General features: G+C 35.7%; 1 protein-coding gene across 12 annotated transcripts in view; it reads right to left on the bottom strand.

The window, feature by feature from the left end:
• PTPN13 (protein tyrosine phosphatase non-receptor type 13) overlaps positions 1-18,849 on the bottom strand; it is a 226,571-nt gene that overhangs the window by 80,816 nt on the left and 126,906 nt on the right. For 10 of the 12 annotated variants that reach the window (XM_024764183.1, XM_024764181.1, XM_024764186.1 and 7 more), the window contains 8 exons: positions 17,224-17,446; positions 13,551-13,625; positions 13,255-13,429; positions 11,190-11,343; positions 10,641-10,779; positions 9,620-9,772; positions 6,537-6,719; positions 3,615-3,777 (listed from right to left, as the gene is read on the bottom strand). In XM_024764183.1, coding sequence (XP_024619951.1) covers positions 3,615-3,777; positions 6,537-6,719; positions 9,620-9,772; positions 10,641-10,779; positions 11,190-11,343; positions 13,255-13,429; positions 13,551-13,625; positions 17,224-17,446 — 1,265 coding nt within the window. The remainder of the gene's footprint in view (positions 1-3,614; positions 3,778-6,536; positions 6,720-9,619; positions 9,773-10,640; positions 10,780-11,189; positions 11,344-13,254; positions 13,430-13,550; positions 13,626-17,223; positions 17,447-18,849) is intronic. The other 2 variants (XM_024764184.1, XM_024764179.1) reach the window with 1 other exon arrangement.

Here is an 18,849-nt window from a genome sequence, read left to right on the forward strand (position 1 = left end):
AAAAGGGGAAATTAAAAAAAAAAAACATGTCTCATCACCAGGAAAATTCAACATTCTTTCTCTGAAGTACAAGTGGACACCAAGTTAAAACATAACAATTAAAAAAAACCCTTTTGTTTTAAAATTCCCAGTATAATCTTTAGCTTCAAATAAGAGTTTTTATGAGAGCAGATAACATTAATTTTATTTTCTTTTACTTTGAGAGCAGACTTTATTCAAAGACGCAAAAACTGAGTCTTAAACAGATTCAACTACTAGGAAATGCCTCTATACCCAAAAGTTTTCTTCACCCTAAAGGAAAATGTAGACCAAACTTTGGCAGGCATAGGGACCACCAGTTCAGCTTAGGTTATATCTGTTTTGTAAACATACCAAGGATTATGCTATTCAAATTCATTCATAGTTCATTCCCGGGTAGAATTTAAAGCATTGCACATATCCATGGGATGGAATAATAAACCACCCACTTATCTACTGTCCTACTGCCCTTCACCTGGAAAGGATTCCAACATGGACCACCAGGATGGGAAAGGACATTAGAATGAACCTACATCCTATTACTAATGTTTCAAATTTGAACTCAAAGTCTTTGTTAGTTCCACACTCAGTCTGCAATCCACACTATGCTACTATTCAGTCTCTTGTACTTGTTTTGTATTTCCTTATATCATCAACTAAATTGTATGCTCTTTTGAGGAGAGAAGCTTCATTTATTTTTGTAACCCACAGCACCTAGCATGTAGCAAGTGCTCAGTAAATGATTATTAATCTTAATTCCATGCAAATTAGTTCTTTGGAAACTTATCAAATAGAAAGACTACTGGATTAGGAATTAAGAGATCACGTTCTAGTCTCCTTTGACTTCTAACTATGAGGTTAAGTGAGACACTCTTTTCTCTGAACCTGTTTCCTCATCAGTAAAATTTTGGACTTAATGGCTTCTAAGGTTCTTTCTATCACCCATATCCTATGACTCTAAAGAAGCAACATACACTTGTGACCCCATCAAACTCCAATAGATAACACCAGTTATTTTCACTTGTCTAGTACAGACAGTTAAGTAGGCAGGTAGTTACTTCTAAGCTGCTTCCAAGCAGAAAATAATTCGAGGCTTAACAAAATCAGGGAATAGATGTAGATAATACCATCTTAAAGTCCTTTTACATATGAATTTAAGGATACATAGTTGTGTTCTTAGGGGGAAAACTGAGATATGTAGAACATTCCCACTTCATGGGTGAAGAAAATGAGACCTCAAAACGTCAGTTCCTTTCCTAAGGTCATCCTACTACTACTATAACTAGTGGTAGTCGTGGTAAAACAATGTTGATGATAAGAAGGATAATGAATATTTATTCAATACTTATTTTGTGCCGGCACTTTTACATGTATGAATTCATTTCGTCTTCACAATGACCTTATAATGTTGGTATTATCATTATGATAATCATTTTACCAGATGCGGAGCTAAGGCAGAGAGTTTGAGTCGCCTGCCCACGGTTTCAGAGCTTGCAAGTAAGAGAGCGTGGTTTGAACACTGGCAGTCTTGCCCCACAGTTCATGTTCTTAACTACCACAATATATCATTGAAATGTTGAGGGCAGAAAGCTGGTTCATAGTTTTGTCTTCTGACTCTTCACTATAGCACCCTATACCACATCTATAATAATGTAACCTTCAATTTTTCAATTCTGACTTGAATAGAATATTAATCTAAGTAGGCATATCAATGACTCTCAAGTTTATTTCACTATACTTTTTAAAAAATTTTTATTTATTTTATTTACTTAATTTTGGCTGCGCTGGGTCTTTGTTGCTGCGCGCAGGCTTTCTCTAGTTGCAGCGAGCGGGGGCTACTCCTCCTTCTCCTTGTGGTGCGCAGGCTTCTCATTGCAGTGGTTTCTCTCTCTCTCTCTTTTTTTTTTTAACATCTTCATTGGAGTATAATTGCTTTACAATGGTATGTTAGTTTCTGCTTTATAACAAAGTGAATCAGTTATACCTATACATATATCCCCATCTCTCTTCCCTCTGCGTCTCCCTCCCTCCCACCCTCCCTATCCCACCCCTCTAGGTGGTCACAAAGCACCGAGCTGATCTCCCTGTGCTATGCGGCTGCTTCCCACTAGCTATCTTTTACATTTGGTAGTGTATATATGTCCATGCCACTCTCTCACTTTGTCCCAGCTTACCCTTTCCCCTCCCCGTATCCTCAAGTCCATTCTCTAGTAGGTCTGCGCCTTTATTCCCATCTTGCCCCTAGGTTCTTCATGACCATTTTTTTGTTTTGTTTTTTAGATTCCATATATATGTGTTAGCATACCGTATTTGATTTTCTCTTTCTGACTTACTTCATTCTGTATATTTCACTATACTTTGAAAATATATAAGAGCATACAAATTTTTTAGCAGAGCAAAGCAGGGAAAGAAAAGGAATAATGAGATTACAGCAACAGTTATCATATTGTAGCATGCATAAAATCACTACTGAGGAAAGCCTGTTAAAATGCAGATTCCAGGGACCCAATGCCCAAAGACTGTGATTCACTAAGTGTCACACAGGTTTCTGGAATCTTCATTTTTAATCAGTATACAGCCCCTACCATGTTGATTCTGAAAGGCTGAGAAACATTTATTCATAGGTTGCCATCACCCCAGTCTGATCCTACATGGGAAGTTTCGGATAAAGAATTCATAGGGCTCTGCTGCACAAAGTCATCAGTGCCATTACATTTAATTTTTTAATCAAATTCTTGATTAAAAAAGTGTTTCACTGAAGTCTATAAGAACTTAATATGCAGAACTAGACTTTCTACAACTTTAATCTCTACATGTGGTCTTGCAGAGTAAGCTTTAAATATTTCAGTTCTGATTGAGATTTTCTTCAGAGCTAAATTGGTTTCTTCTGTTGGTTCTTTTTCAAAAGGAACTGAAACCGCTCTCCTGAGCACTTATATTGGTACTATGGTTACTCACGTCAGTCTCAGAACAGGGACGTGACCAAGTAAAACTGAAATCTGTCACCCCCAAAACTGTTATGGTACATGACTTCCCCATTCTGGGTGCAGAGTCCACCACCTTGTTTCCCATGTTCTTTCCCTTATCTGAAAAGCCCTTCCATTTATCGTCAACCTACTTAATTATTTTTGTCCTGAAAATTCCAATTCAAGTGCCACCACTCACATAGTCTATCCTCTGATCTCCTTTTCCTCCTGTAGTGTATATCAGAGACTGTACAATATAACCTGTTATTGAAACCTTGACCCTCTATTGTGTATTACTGTTTCATGTTTGTTGGTCTTATCTCCCAGTGTGTAAGTTTACTACGGGTAGAGAATGTGTCTGAAACTTTTACAATATTTACATCAGCTAGCCTAACAATCAGCACAAAATAGTTCAATAGGTACTCCCTGACTGATGAGGGGTGCTGTTTTCAAAATAACCATGAAGTTGACATCTCAGCTTCATTTATGACACCTTTATGAACTTGACTTAGTCATTTAACATCTACATACCTTGTCATTTTCATCCTAAAAGTGGAAGTTCTTTTAAAGTTTGTGGCAAAAATCATGCATCTACCCTGGAGTCATCTGACACAGTTTGCTTCTCCTTACCGATATCCTGGGCATCTTGGTTGCTCTGTCTTGCTCTCATTTGCAGCTGGAACTTATGCTGGGAAGAGCAGAGGTGCAGCAGGTACTGGCATATCTTACTGTTGTCTGTCTGGAAGGCGTGTTTTATTCCATCTGATGTATTCTGCAATGTGATTTTCTTTTTCTACAGTATTAATCAAGGGTATTTAAAATTAGGATATTTTCCTATCACTTCATTGCATGACCAAATTTTAGAAACAATGAGTAAGTACAGATATTATTTTTACTTCACATTAGTAGGCATGAATACTCATTGACCTATATCTAATATAAATATAGAAAAATATAACTCCGTATTATTAGAAATTTAGGAAATAAATGAAATTAATATTATTTGCCACTTTTAGAAACTGTAGCCTAAATCAGATTGTATAGACTGTATACCAGCCACCAGCAAGGGAAACAGTTTCCTTTAAAGATTACTGATATTTTGAGTTTACTGCAATGTTTACAAACACCAAAACTATTTGAAAAAGAAATTACAAGAAATATATGTTCTACAGTCTTAGATTAAAAAAATGAAGTTCAACAAAAACTGATATTAATATGCAGTAATAAGCGCTGTGATTCAGTCAAGAAAAATCTTGGTGGCATGAAGGCTGGGATGGAAAATGTGGGAAGTTAAGGAAAATGTTGGAATGCAGAAACACCGGATAACATAACTGCTGGGCTGAGAGATGAAACACATCAATATTTAGAGACAGTGATTCTTGCCAAATTCTGGGAAAAGAAAAGAATCATTAATCAGTTTTATCTCCCTGCTTCTTAAAAATGAATGTTTCATATGTAAGAGGACACCCTGAAATATTGCGACCTATGTGGTAAGGCTTGCAGTGATCCATATGCCTTAAAAGACTAGAATTCAACATGTCAGGGATCTAAGACTAATGTCTCTGGAGAATTGCTCAAGCCCAGCTAGATTCTACTGTAGCTCTTGGCTTCTCTACTGTACAAATTCCTCTATATCATGTCCCTTGTCTTGCTGTCAAATGCAGAAATAGGCTCAGACAAGTCAAATTTCATAGACTCACAAAAGATATGATAACAGAGTATTACTCAAACTTCAATCATGCAGGTGCCATCTTCATAATTCCTGGTCTTAAAAACAAAATAAGACTATTAAATTCTTGCTAGATGTTGTTACCAATGAAATCTCGGGGACCCTGTTCTCTCTTTCTTTAGTAAAGGAAACCAGCAAGTATTAGAGAGGAATTAAAGCTATAGTAGCACCAAACTAGTATCCTGACTACCAGTAGCATTCCTAGTAACTCTTCAAATAGTTGGGGAATTTTTCTCCTAACAAACAGTGCATTTAACCACTATCAAGTAATTCCCAAGGATGTTGAACTCCACAGTCGTAAAGCTGTACAGGTTTGAAACAAATCATAAGGATAATTGATCCTAAGTATTAACTGATGGACTGGACAAGAAATGTGCCTAAGGAAATTCAGTTGTAAGAGATGAGAAGGGCGAAGGGTAACTTATCCATCTCCCCAGAGGCCAGTGGAAGAAAAAAGGAGAGTTTAAAAAAGAGAACTCTGTGTTAGAGAAAGAACTACAGGATAAACAAGTTCTGTTAAAGACAGGAATAGTTTGCAGGGAAATGTGGGCTATTCTTTATTACTGGAGATCTTTAAAAATGAGCTAATCACAGCTAGTTCTATTTTTATTGTAGGGCTGATGTGATAGCTGGTAAATGACGGCTGAATGCTGGATGATTATTTGATTTGCTGCCCTTTTAAAACGAGTCCAAATTAGATTTGTATTTAATTCATCAAGGTTTCCTCTAGGCACTTGCTCTGCCAGCATTTTCATTGGGGAAGGTAAGTTAAACCTAGGTAATTTCCTGATCTTGACAATCTTGGGAAGATGAGGATGGTCTGGGATTTCCTGAGAGAATACATTATTATGTGGTAATCTTAGTGGTATCTCTGGGTTTCACGGGAAACCAACCAACTAACCCTCAGGTCTAGAAATGATTCCAAAGGTCTCTAGGTTGAAGATTATCCACAGTCAGTTGGGACTTTGATATTATAACCTTATAAATTTTGTTTGTTCTGGTGAAACCATATTTCAGCCCAAATATAAACTAAAGATAGTCAGTAGTCCCTGAATACTAGTCAGTAGTCCCTGAATACCATTAGGAAAACAAATACCTGAACAGATTTTTGATTTACCTCTGGGGTTTGACAATCACACTTCAATGTTCAGATTTTCCACCTACTTCCAAAATCAAAATATGCCTTTATAGTTCATTATCTTTCATAAACATGATTTTCTAAAAATTGCTTTCCTAACTTTATCTCCAGAGACTACACACTAAAACTTAAAACTGTAGAAAGTCCTGAGGCTAGTTCATAAAAGTCAGTAAATCTCTGGACCACTGAGATTCAAATACAGTTCTGTGAGGGACCTATTACTAAACTAGACAAAGTTCACTGGGGTTAAGATAATTATCAGTCTTAAATACATTAGCGGGTTTTCTCCATGTGAGAAGTATTAGTACCCTAGAATAAGTTCTGAATTAACAGAGAAGTCAACTTGGTTGTAATTTAACTAAAGTTAATTGAGCATATAACCAGCTAAGAATTCTTTTAAAAATCACCTTCTGAGAAAACCAAAACCAAAATCTCAATAATACTTCCCACAACTAAGAAAGAAGAGTTAAATAGTATTAAGACATATAAGCCCTACTAAATGCCAGGGTTTAAAGTTCGCTTAAGAAAAGTCAATTAATACGTTACATTTGAAATCGACAACACCAATTTAAATGTAGAATCCCAGGGTTTAAAGTTCGCTTAAGAAAAGTCAATTAATACGTTACATTTGAAATCGACAACACCAATTTAAATGTAGAATCAAGAGAGGTTAAAATGGACATACTGAAAAAGAAATTTTCTTGGTTTCCCTCCATGGAAAGCGAAGGACCAATGTGCGAACTCCATTGTGAACCTCAAACACAAGGACACCTTTAGAACAGACTCCAAGCAGTATTCCCGTTTGTGACTTTTTCTCAGGGTGCACCCGGTGAAAATGAACTCCATATTCTGTCAGTCTTTGGCAGACCTGTTGGAACAATACCATAACATAAAAATGCACCTTGGAAAAGGTGACTTAAAGATAAAGAAGTTGTACCAATGTCATTTAATATGGAAAGGATAGTCTCTTAAACAAATGTTGCTGGAACAACTGGATATTCATATGCCAAGAAAATAAATCTTGACCCTTACTTTAGCCAATATATGAAAATTATCCCAAAAACGATAACAGACTTAAATACAGGAGCTAAAACTATAAAGTTTAGAAAATATTTGACTGTGGGTTAGACAAAGATATCTTAGACGGGACATAAAAAGCAGGAACCACAGAAGGAAAAATTGGTAAACTGAAGCTTCATTAACATCAGAAACTTCTGCTCTTCAAAAGTCAATGACAGGAAAAACAAAGGCAAGTCACAGACTGGGAGATAAGGAATCGTATCTAGAATAGATAAAGAATACGTACTTCTCAGATACAAAATAGCCAGATACAAAAATGGGCAAAAGATTTTATTAGACACATCAACAAAGAAGACATACGAACAACAAATAAACACGAAAAGATGCTCAAAATAACAGTAATTAGGGAAATACAAATTAAAACTACAATCATAAACCACTGCTTACCTTATTTCAATAGCTAAAATGTAAAAAAAAGAAAACAAAACTAAACATACCAAGTGTTGTTAAGGGTGTAGAGCAACTGGAAATCCCATACATTACTGGTAGTACTGTAAAACTGTACAACCACTTGAGAACAATTTGGCAGTTCTGCAGAAGTAACACATACACTTACCATAGATCCCAGCAAACCTAATGGTAGGTATTTACTCAAGAAAAAGAAAAATCATATGTTCATGCAAAAATGTGTATTTGAGTGTTTAAAGCAGCTTTATATCCATCAAATAAAGAAAAAAAACAAATCGTTGCATATCTGTACAACAGAAAACTACTCAGCCATAATAAACAAACTACTATACACACCACACATGGGTGAATCTCAAAAGTATTATTCTAAGTGAAAAGAACCAGACACAGAAGACTGTGCAATATATGATTCTTTAAATGAAATTCTGGAAAAGAAAAAAATTATAGTGATAGAAAGCAGATCAATATTTGCCAGAGGTTAGGAATAGGGGGGAAGGGACTGAATGGAAAGGGACATGAGGGAAATTTTTGGTGTTGGAAGTGTGTTATATTTTTGGCAAACTTTTTATTTAAAGGGCTAGATAGGAAACATTTTCGGCTTTGTGGGTCATATGATCTCTGTTGTAACTACTTAACCCTGCTGTTGTAGTGTGAAAGCAGATACAGACAATAGGGAAACAAATGAGCATGGCCAAGTTCCAATAAAAGTTTACTTATAAAATAGGCAGACCACAGTTTGCTAACCCTTGTTCTTTATCATGGTTGTGGAAATGGTTGCTCAACTGTATATATATTTTCAAAACTCACTGAACTGAACATTTAACAGTGGTCAATTTTATTGTATGTAAATTATACCTCAATAAAGCAGATTTACAAAAAGATATAAAAGTTTTTCAGAGGCAATATAATATATAGCAGAAGGGTAACCTTGGAAGGGTATATTAATAAGATTTTAAAAAAAATTCTTAGGTTAGAAGAAAGATGCTCAAGCTGAAGAGAAAAGGAGTAACAGGATACATTATTAGAAGGAGAAGGGCAGCCTACTATGCATTAAGCACACTACTTATATGGGGAAAACTGAAGCTCAGAGAGGTTAAAGTACATTGTCCAAGTTTACCCAGCTGGTTGAAACAAGAATTCAAATGCAAGACTGTCTGAAAATCCCCATGCAAATTCTTTCTGCTGTGTTAATCTGTCTTCTACCTTTATTAATAAAAATATAACATGATATTTACTTCCTACAAGTATAAACATGTAATAACCGAGGAAAAAAATAAGTACATAAGGTAATGCCTTTAAAAGTAGAGTCAACTTAAAACAAACCACCCTGCCTTTCTTACCATAAATCCTAGATTAAAGGTGGTATAAGTCTGTGAATGAAACCCCTTTATAGATATTTGTAGGGTTGGGAAACTTGGCTCCCTTCCCTTATTATGGAGCAGCAAATCTAAGGCATGCTGTTACATCCTGGGGAGCTACAAGAGGAAAATATTCTTTTCTTTTCTTTTTTTGTCGGCCATGCCACAGGGCATATGGGATCTTAGTTCCCTGACTGGAATCGAACCTGCACGTCCTGCAGTGGAAGCAGGGAGTCTTAACCACTGGACTACTGGGGAAGTCCCCCCAAGGGAGAATATTCTGAATTTTCTCTTCTCAATAGATTATCATATATTTGCTGTTCACACTGGAAGTTTGCATAGTACTGTCTTTTCTAATCATAAATGCACTGTTATTCATCTGAGGTCTTATAGGAACATGGTGGCAGAACTGAAACTATAAATCAATTTTTCTAACTCCCTTCCCCCGTGTGAATTAGTTGGCATTAATGGAAAGACTATTTTTAGAAGATATAATTGAATCTTAAGCTTTTTAAGAAAAAACAAAGCAAAACAACTCTAGAATTAGTTTCAACTTGCCTTTCTTATCCAGAGAGTCACAAAATCCAATTGTTTCTTCTTTATAATATATCTTGATTTTGAGAGTATGAAATAGGATAAAAGCATATAATCCATAGCCAGATAGATACATGTTCAAATCATAGTTTTGTTCCACATATCAGCCACTGGCTTTGGGAACATTACATTTCCTCTCTGAGCCTCAGTTCCCTCTTTTACAAAATGAGAATTAAAATACCATGGTTTTAGTCAGGAATAAATGAGCTGAGATAAAGCATATAGCAACAGTTATTGGCACCTGAGCTTTTAGATGTATGTCTTCCAACACTTCTTCCTTACTTTGAAAAAGATGCAAAGTTTATCATTTGTAATCTTGCACGCTTACCTTTAAAAATTCTAACTCTGTCTCTTTTTCAGAAGCTCCCACATAGGTATTATGCAATTTCGGTAACTCTTCTTTAATATAGGATAAATCAAGTTTCTCCATCACTCTGGGAGGTAAATAATGCTCCAGTCTAAAATAAGACACACCGTGAACCTAAAAGGAGAGTGTTTGTGTAAGAAATTCTGTTTGCCCTCTTCCTCTTATCTTAAAGTTCTTGCCTCAACAAGAGATAAGGTACTCCTATTTATACTTCTCTCTGAGGAATGAGTTTTAGAGAAAGTGCATCTGTCTTTCTCTTTTTATTCAGTGAAGTAGAATGACTGAACTTATCAGCAAGTTTGAGGAGAGACTGACAATCAAAGGCCAAATGTCACTATAGTTAAGGATTAATGTTGTGAAGGATGCCGCTTGAGTGACACAATCTCTTCTTGCTCCCTGCTTCCTCTTAGGTCCACTTGTATTCAGGTGCATTTGGCCTTGAACATGTGCTCTCCATACAGTGAGCTCTGCTGGGTTCTCAGCCTATCACTGCATGGATCCATGTGGAAGATGGAAGACCCCTTTGATCCAGATTTGGCTGGTAACCCTTATGTCTAGTACCTGTTAGTTAGAAATAGGGAGAAGGAAAGGTAAGTGCTAGATATCCCAAAACTCTGAAACAGGATAATTTTTAAACAGAAAAAAAAAGAAAGGAAGGGAGGGAGGGAGGGAGGAAGAGAGAGGGGGAGAGAGAGAAAAAGAGAGAGAGAGAGAGAGAGAGAAAGAAAGAAAGAAAGAAAGAAAGAAAGAAAGAAAGAAAGAAAGAAAGAAAGAAAAAGAAAAAGAAAAAGAAAGAAATCCCACACTGCATGATTTGAAATAACCAATATACACGGGGAACTCGGTCATTCTGAGGCACCAAACTAGCCTCAAAAATCTCCAGATATAAACAGCAAATGCCTCAACCAGGTTTAGTCTTTATCCATGCTGAGGATAAGAACACCAATGCAAAATTTGTCCTGGAGGAAAAAATAAATCCTACCTCTGGTTGATAATCTCCATACTCAGCTTGTAGAGCCAAGGATGCTAGTAATAAAGAAGTCTCATCATCACAGTGCATCCTCTCCTCCAAGATATCTTTTCGCAGCTGAAGATAATACTGATGACAGGTCAGAGTATGTCTGGGAAAACAAATACATACACAAAACATCTAGGTTTTTGATCTTGAATCTTGGGGTGATTTTTTTTATTGGCATATAAGTTTAGTTGCCCAGATGGCTTATGATTAAGCATAAGAAATTAATAAACTATATTGAAGGAAATACTTCTTTTATGATAAAGAAGACTTTATTATTGATCAGAATAAAATAATTCAGAACAAACTAATAAGCAATGATAAATAAGACTTTATCATTGATCAGAATAAAATAATATCATTGATCAGAATTCAATAATTCAATAATAAAATAATTATTGAAAATAATTATTTCAATAATTATTTGAAATAATTCCGAATAAAATAAATCAGTAAACTAAAGGGTCAAAACACCAGGGGCCAAAAAGAGAAACAGAGAAACTCTTGTGTACTCACTGTATTAGACTAACATCATCCATGAAAAATTTAATTCGAAAAAACAAAGTAAAATTAACAGAGGCTTTGCTCTTTTTCTTTGGTTCTTCTTTCCATCCCTCTGGGGCCACTTTGGTTAATTTTAGATCAGGATCAACAAAGAAATATTCATTATCTAGAACAGAATGAGAAATATTCAGATAAAATAAAAATACTTTCATGTTTTCTTTTAATTTCTTCATTTTTTGGTCAGACTTACACAAAACAGTTTTACACCAGAATAAAACAGGATTGTTAAGAAGTATGACAGGGAATTCTGAGGCACTGCATATGGATGGGAGGCAGTATGGCTCAGTCTTTTATAAATGAGAGCTCTGAAGACAGACAGATGTGGATTCAACTCCTAGCCACATCATTTACTACCTGTGTGATACTGAATAAATTATGTAACCTATCTAGACATCAATTTTCTTGTCTGTAAAATCAGGATAGTGCTAATTGCTGCTTTTTAGGGTTGTTGTAGAGATCAAATGACATAATGGTTATAAAATATTTGGTAGTTTAAAGCATGTGGCACATGGTAAGCATTCAATAAATATTAGCTCTATTTATTATAGTTGAGCTACCATTAAAACCTAGAAGGAACAATAATCATCATTTTATTTTTAGTTTTAATGCATCATTTAATTCTTGATTCTCTCCAAATAAAAGATTAGTCAGTAAGATCTGACTTATCCAGAATGTTTAAGAAATTAGATACAAAATTAGATACAAACTTCTGACTAATTGAATATTTTTATACAGATAGTATTACATGATTAGTCTAAAACTGTAATTAGTAAAGTGATCGAACATCAATAGGCACTAATCGAATATTTATTGGATGACTCTACAAAATGAATTATTAGTGTTTAAGGAACAAGAATTCAATAAACTAAGTTGAAAGATATTTCTTGTATGACAAAGATGGTGTTATCCTGATCTGGCAGGGTTTCAGGGTGATTTGATCCTTCAATTATAATTTATTGTACTTTGTTGTCAAAACTTTTTAAGTTAAATTTTGAGGTAAACAGGAATCTGAAATATTGAAGAGTAATTTATAAATATAGTAATATTAAAGAAATATTTATTTAAACCCAGCTCCAAAGGGTTTCTTTTTGTAAAAAAAAAAAACTAATTCTTTTTTTAAAAATGTATTTATATTTTATTTATTTTTATTTTTGGCTGCATTGGGTCTTTGTTGCTGCGTGTGGGCTTTCTCTAGTTGCTGCAAGCAGGGGTTACTCTTCGATGCGGTGCATGGGCCTCTCATTGCGGTGGCTTTTCTTGTTGCAGAGCATGGGCTCTAGGCACATGGGCTTCAGTAGTTGTGGTGCACGGGCTGTAGAGCACAGCCTCGGTAGTTGTGGTGCACGGACTTAGCTGCTCTGCTGCATGTGGGATCTCCCAGACCAGGGCTCAAGCCCATGTCCGCTGCACTGGCAGGCGGATTCTTAACCTCTGTGCCACCAGGGAAGTCCCCAAGGGGTTTCTTATTGCTATGACAATTCTAATTGATAAACAGCAGCAGTTTCTACTGAATCTGTGTTCTGAGACCCCCATGGTTGTGAACGTCACAGGTCAGTGGATGTAATGCTTAAAAAATGTGAAGTGACTTATTTTCCGTCATCAACTGACAACATTTAGGAAGACACTGTTTCTAGGATAGTAAGCTGAAGAAGTTGATATGGAGATTCAGAAATAGGGTCCTGTTATATATTCAAACTCATATTAGCAGAATACTAATTTCTAGAGTACATATGTAGGCAAAATTATGGTCCCCAAAATATAACAATTAAAATCTATGTTTATATAGTCAATGCCAGAGAAAAATCTTCATGATCAGGTACAGAAGATGCTAAAAAGACACGGCTATTAAAACAATGTACCTAGTTAGGAATAGGAAGGGAGTTCCTAACTCCTACTTCTCAATGCTGACATATCCATGTAGTTAATATTTCCCAAAAGAAGGTTAGGCAGAACAGATATAGGAAGTCGTTGTTGCCAAGTTTCCATACTATACCCTGAATTTAAAATGCCTTGGTACCTTTGAGGGTAGCTAAAGCGAACAAATGATGTTCCACTAAGCCAATATGGGCCACAAGCATATCAAACACATCTTTACATATAGTTTTGGTATCACAAGTCAGTTCCAGTTTCTGTCCACTCAGAAGCATTATGTTTACTTTTCTTCGGTTATCCTCATTCTTCCCTTTCTTGGTCTACAATTGAAAAAAATGAATGGAAGTTATCAATGTAAACATTATAAGAATTTTACTGTTTTAAAAAAATCATTACTAAAATTATTTTCTAAAAGTGACACCAAGTGGTTTTATTACTTACAAGGATAGACCGCGGCAAATCCAAAGATATAAATGGTTCAATCGTCATTTTCACAAACTCAGGGCCAAAGAAATTCTGTGAATCACAGAAGTAGAATCAATAGTTTTTACCATTTATTCTAGCTCTTTCCTTGAAAGGAAAATAATGTAATAATAATAATAATAATAATAATAATAAACAACTACATGTAAGGCCACCATATTAGAACTAGTGATTTGAAACAAATGTAAAAACTTTCGATAAAGAAGTATGGTGGAATTTGCCAAGAGCGGGAATGGAATATGCCTTACACTAAGTGTGAATAGAAGTTCTATCAGCTTCATTTTCTACCAGCAACATAAAATATAAAGCCTGGCTTTATATTGTTTTACGTAAATAAAGGTTTTCATTTTTTGGACTCCAGGTAGACTCAAACTCCCCCCCAAAAAAATAGCAGTCTCAATTACTGAAGTAATATAGAGTTGTCAAGTTCACATAAGGATTTGGTTTAATAATGCTAATGTGTAAAGTTATTGAACAGAATTTCATTATTTCAGAGAATGATATTCAATTTGCCCTAAAACAAGTCTTCGTTATTAGACAACATCTATTTTGATATTACAAAAGACACATCCATCTGTAATCAAGTTCTGGGAATCCTGTACTTTTTTGTTCTAATTAGTGACAACTAGGGATATTATAAGTATCACAGTCTCTGCTCCCTATTGCTGCTTCTAGTAAGAAAATAATATCTCAGGAGCTGGGGAGAGTAGAGTCCACATTCTGCATTTACTTCTTTTCAATCTACTCTTTCCCTTTATGTCTTGTATATCCAGGGTTTTCTGCCTAGAGGGGAGAATTGGTTGAAGAGATAACTTAAAACAAGTTATACTCCAGGAGGGAGCAGCATTCAGAATAGGTGGAAAAATTATGTCCAAATGGGCAAAAGGTAGAATGAACACAGGGCTAATTTTTAGGCCAAAGGCAGGTGGTGTGTGCGGGGGGGGCGTGCTTTCGTGCATGCATGTGTTTGAACTAATGGGGGGTTACTGGAGTTTTATTTTTGTTGGTTTCTTCTTTGCATTTCACTGTACAGTTCATTTGGTTGCTTGATGTGGGAATTCTATCCAACAGCCAGGTGTGGAACATGTGACAGGTACCATTTAAGTAAAAGTTTAACAGTAAGCATTTGTTAATACTCAACGAACCAGTAGGACACATTTTAAATGAGAATAGAAACAGAGTAGAAGAAATGATAATAGTCTGCCATGGAAAACACAGAATTTGATACAGATCAAATGAGGCAATAGAGTATGAACATTAAAAATTTGTCTGCATCAAAAATAATACAGAAAAAAAAAAGAATTAAAAACTTATGTTTGGGGAAATAACATTAGTTCAACTGTGAAACTGTTCCTCCTAATACTAGTACTATTTTCAGCCTCAAAAATATAGCCTTCCTACTCTTTTTATTTTATTTACTTATTTATTTATTTGGCTGCACTGCACGGCTCTCAGGATCTTAGTTCCTCCACTAGGGATCAAACCTGGGCCCCTTGCAGTAGAAGCACGGAGTCCCAACCACTGGACCTCTAGGGAATTCCCCTTTCCTGCTCTTTTTTTTTTTTTTTTTTAAGAGAAAACACTGTGTGGTCCTTCAACGACCAACAGTTCAAATTCTCTAGTCATTGATATAGCACGTCTTTGATGAAGAAAGCACACACTGACTGACTGAAAGGAAACACAGGTTTTTAGTGAGATGACACGTAACAGTGGCATACTATAAAGGTAAAAACTCTCTAATGAGCCAAAGTTCTGCATTAGCTCTCTGAAACTATGATTTTAGAAAAAAATGTGTATATATGGTGCCTTTTATGCTTTATGTGGGCCTTTAATCACTGGAAGCCCATGCTATCCTGCCTATTGCTTAATTTTGACAAATGTATTGGTTATAATGATAAATTGATGAAGGCTTATTGAATTTCTTCCCTTCGGCTTGAAATAAATTCAGTTGTATTTCACTGGAATCTAATAACTTTAAAATTAGACACTGTCTGGGCTTCCCTGGTGGCGCAGTGGTTGCGAGTCTGCCTGCCGATGCAGGGGACACGGGTTCGTGCCCTGGTCTGGGAAGATCCCACATGCCACGGAGCGGCTGGGCCTGTGAGCCATGGCTGCTGAGCCTGCGTGTCCAGAGCCTGTGCTCCACAACGGGAGAGGCCACAATAGTGAGAGGCCCGCATACCGCAAAAAAAAAAAAACAAAAAATTAGACACTGTCTTATAAATTACAACCCAATTCCACATTTTAAAAATTAGCATAATGAGACACAAAGTGGTTTAAAAATGTACATAAAGACATATTATTAGAAATTGAATTATTAGAAACTGAATCCAAGTCTTCTAATTTGTAGTTCAGTATAATTTTCACCATACAATACTGTTTCTTCTCCTTAGAAGACTATGAGGAAAATTTGAATTCTATCAATTTCAGGGTATACAAATATGCTTTTAGGAAGATTCTTTGAAATAAGCAAGAAAACCCAAAACAGAATAAGATAATATATTTTCTTAGTGTAGGACTAAAAAGAAAAAAGTCATTCTAGATTTTATCACTTTCCTAACATTTATTTTGCTTTTGAAGAATTATTTGTAAAGGAACAATACAAATGAGATACTGCCTCATCTATCAAATTGGTGATAATAATAAAAAAAAGAATGATAATATCAGAGTCGGTAAGAATATGGTGAAAACAGACATGATCAGAGGAAACATAAATTGGAAGAAACTTTTAAAGGGCAATTTGACAATATGTGTAAAATATCTTAAAAGGTATTTGCCTTTGACTTGGCTATTCTACTTGGAGGAAGTTATCTGCAAAGATTTAGCTATAAGGATGTTCTATAGCAATTACAAATTAGAAACATTTTAAATGTCCAATAGCTGGAAACTGATTAAATAAATTATGGTACACAGTACGTTCACATAATGGAGTACTTTACAGCCCTTAACGATAGTATTATAAAAGTTGTAAAATGTTCATGATATCTTATATGAGAAAAGACTACGTTCATTTTGAGCTTATGCTTATAAAAATATAGAGGATATATATTGAAAGAAAAATAAAGCAACTAAACACATAAAAGAAAAATTCCCCACAGACACAAGATTTGTTCTTTCTTATCTTTGGTTATTGTAATATGAAGATATGATGCTTGGAGATAATGCAGTCATCCTTTAACTATAAAGAGAATTACTGTCAAAATTCTGAGAATGGCAGAGCAGAAAGATGGAACGCGCTCGATAGCATTCTTGAGCTTCTGAACCACCTCTGAACTCTCTATCTCTGATATTCTTGGTTTGTGGGATAAAAAAATTTCTTAATATTAAAAAATAATCCCCCACAATACTGAATAAAGCCAGTTGACTTTAGGTTCATGAATATATTTTTAAAATATACAGTTAAGATACTCTAACTCCATCTAATGTTTTTTTAAAAATGAAATCATGAAAACAGCTAAATATTTATTTTAGTATCAACCAACAAGATATTTAACACCAATGGAAACTAATATGAGATTTCAATTTTAACTACAGGCAACCTATAGGATACCTATAGAATTTTTTAAAGTACTTTGTATAACATTTCCCTGTGAGACCAAGTTTAGGTGCAGTAACCTGAGAATCAACTTACTCTTAGTTTTCTTTGGGTCATGGCTGTTTCTAGGGCCATTTCTCTTAAGGGATCCCTGGTGATGTCAAGCATGGAAGCTTTGAGTGTGTCTCCTGGATACAGGTTCAGTCGAGACTGTCTAAGGGCCATTCTGGCTTGCAGCTGCATCATTTCTTCTTCTTGCCGTTTTAGCATAATCTCTTGATTAATTAAGTTGCCTTCAAGGGGTGATTCATATTGTCTACTATATAGAAGAGAAAAGTAAGGGTTGGGAAGAAAACAATTACTTTAAATCTAAACAATAAAAAGCCATGTTAAGTAAGGTATCAAGAACGTAAACGAATTTTATTTTTTCATTTCAGAAGAACCATTGCAGTAATATTTCAGTCCTATTTTTAATATATTAATATAGTATGGTGTCCCACTTGTAGGTAGATCTACATCCTTCACCTCTTCTCTTAACATCCCAGCATCTTCTAAAAACTGCTTCCCCTGCAGTTCTCTCAGATTGGGGCTGTTTTATTCTCATAATCTTGCACCAGTGGGCCGGGACATGCGATAGAAATTCCCCGTGATTTTTATTTCAGCTTCCAGATCATTACTGACCCGTCCTCCAAGAGCCCCCAGCTTCTCTGAAGTACATGCTATGAACTCACACCATCCACTGCTCTGCTTTGCTCTAGACATTGTCCTGTGGTCAACTCCCCCTTATTCATGAAAGATTTAAGTGGCTGACTCAGCGGTCTTCACCACTACTGCTGTCATCATTCGTGGTGGTGTGACAGAGATCGAAGAGTGCTCCAACACCCTGGCCTCCTCCACCTCAGCCGGCAATCTACACCCATGGTTATGCTGGCTATTACCAATAACTGCACCACCTCTAAAATTTCCTGTTTCTATCTTTCAATACCCTCTCTATCTAATCTCCTTATTTTTTCTAGCTTACTTCCTCTTACACTCCCCTTCAAATAATTCACCAACTCTATCAGGAATTGTAGTCCATTGACTCTACCACTTTCTCTCTATTAACCCTCTCTTGCCCTTACACTGCTTGAATTCTAAGGCCCATCATTAAAATCATTCTTTTGCATTCAACCTCAACTCTCATGAAACTGCAGAACCATGCTGACTGATCTCAGTGGATTCTTAGTACTGCCTGGTGATTAATTTTCTTAGAGAACTATTTCATATTTTCTTCTTTGTCTTTTCTTTTCAAAACTCCAATACTTTCTCCCTCGTCTCCTCTCAATTGATGAATTTCCCTCAGTTTTCTTGGTGAAATAAGGAGCAATCAGGAAGTAACTTCCTTATCCTTCTACCACTGGACTTTCTAAATCTACATCCATATGTTCTGCTGTCTTTTTCTGTTACAACGGATGGATCTCCTGCACACTTATACAGGCGTCAAACCTCTACTGTGCATGGGATTCCAGACCTCTCCCCCACCCAAAGACTTCGCTCCTGCAATTACCCTCTCACATGCATCACTAGTCTCATGCACTAGGTTATTCTCATTAGCATACAAACATGCTGTACTATTTTCTACTTAGAACAAAAAAATCCTTCTTTGGTTCCACATCCCCTTTCAGATTCTGTCTCATTTTTCTGCTGTCTTTTAGAGTAAATTTCTTCAAAACTGTCCTTTAG

The sequence above is a fragment of the Neophocaena asiaeorientalis genome, unplaced genomic scaffold (genome assembly GCF_003031525.2).
Source record: "Neophocaena asiaeorientalis asiaeorientalis breed wild unplaced genomic scaffold, Neophocaena_asiaeorientalis_V1.1 scaffold296, whole genome shotgun sequence".
NCBI classification, from domain to species: domain Eukaryota; kingdom Metazoa; phylum Chordata; class Mammalia; order Artiodactyla; family Phocoenidae; genus Neophocaena; species Neophocaena asiaeorientalis.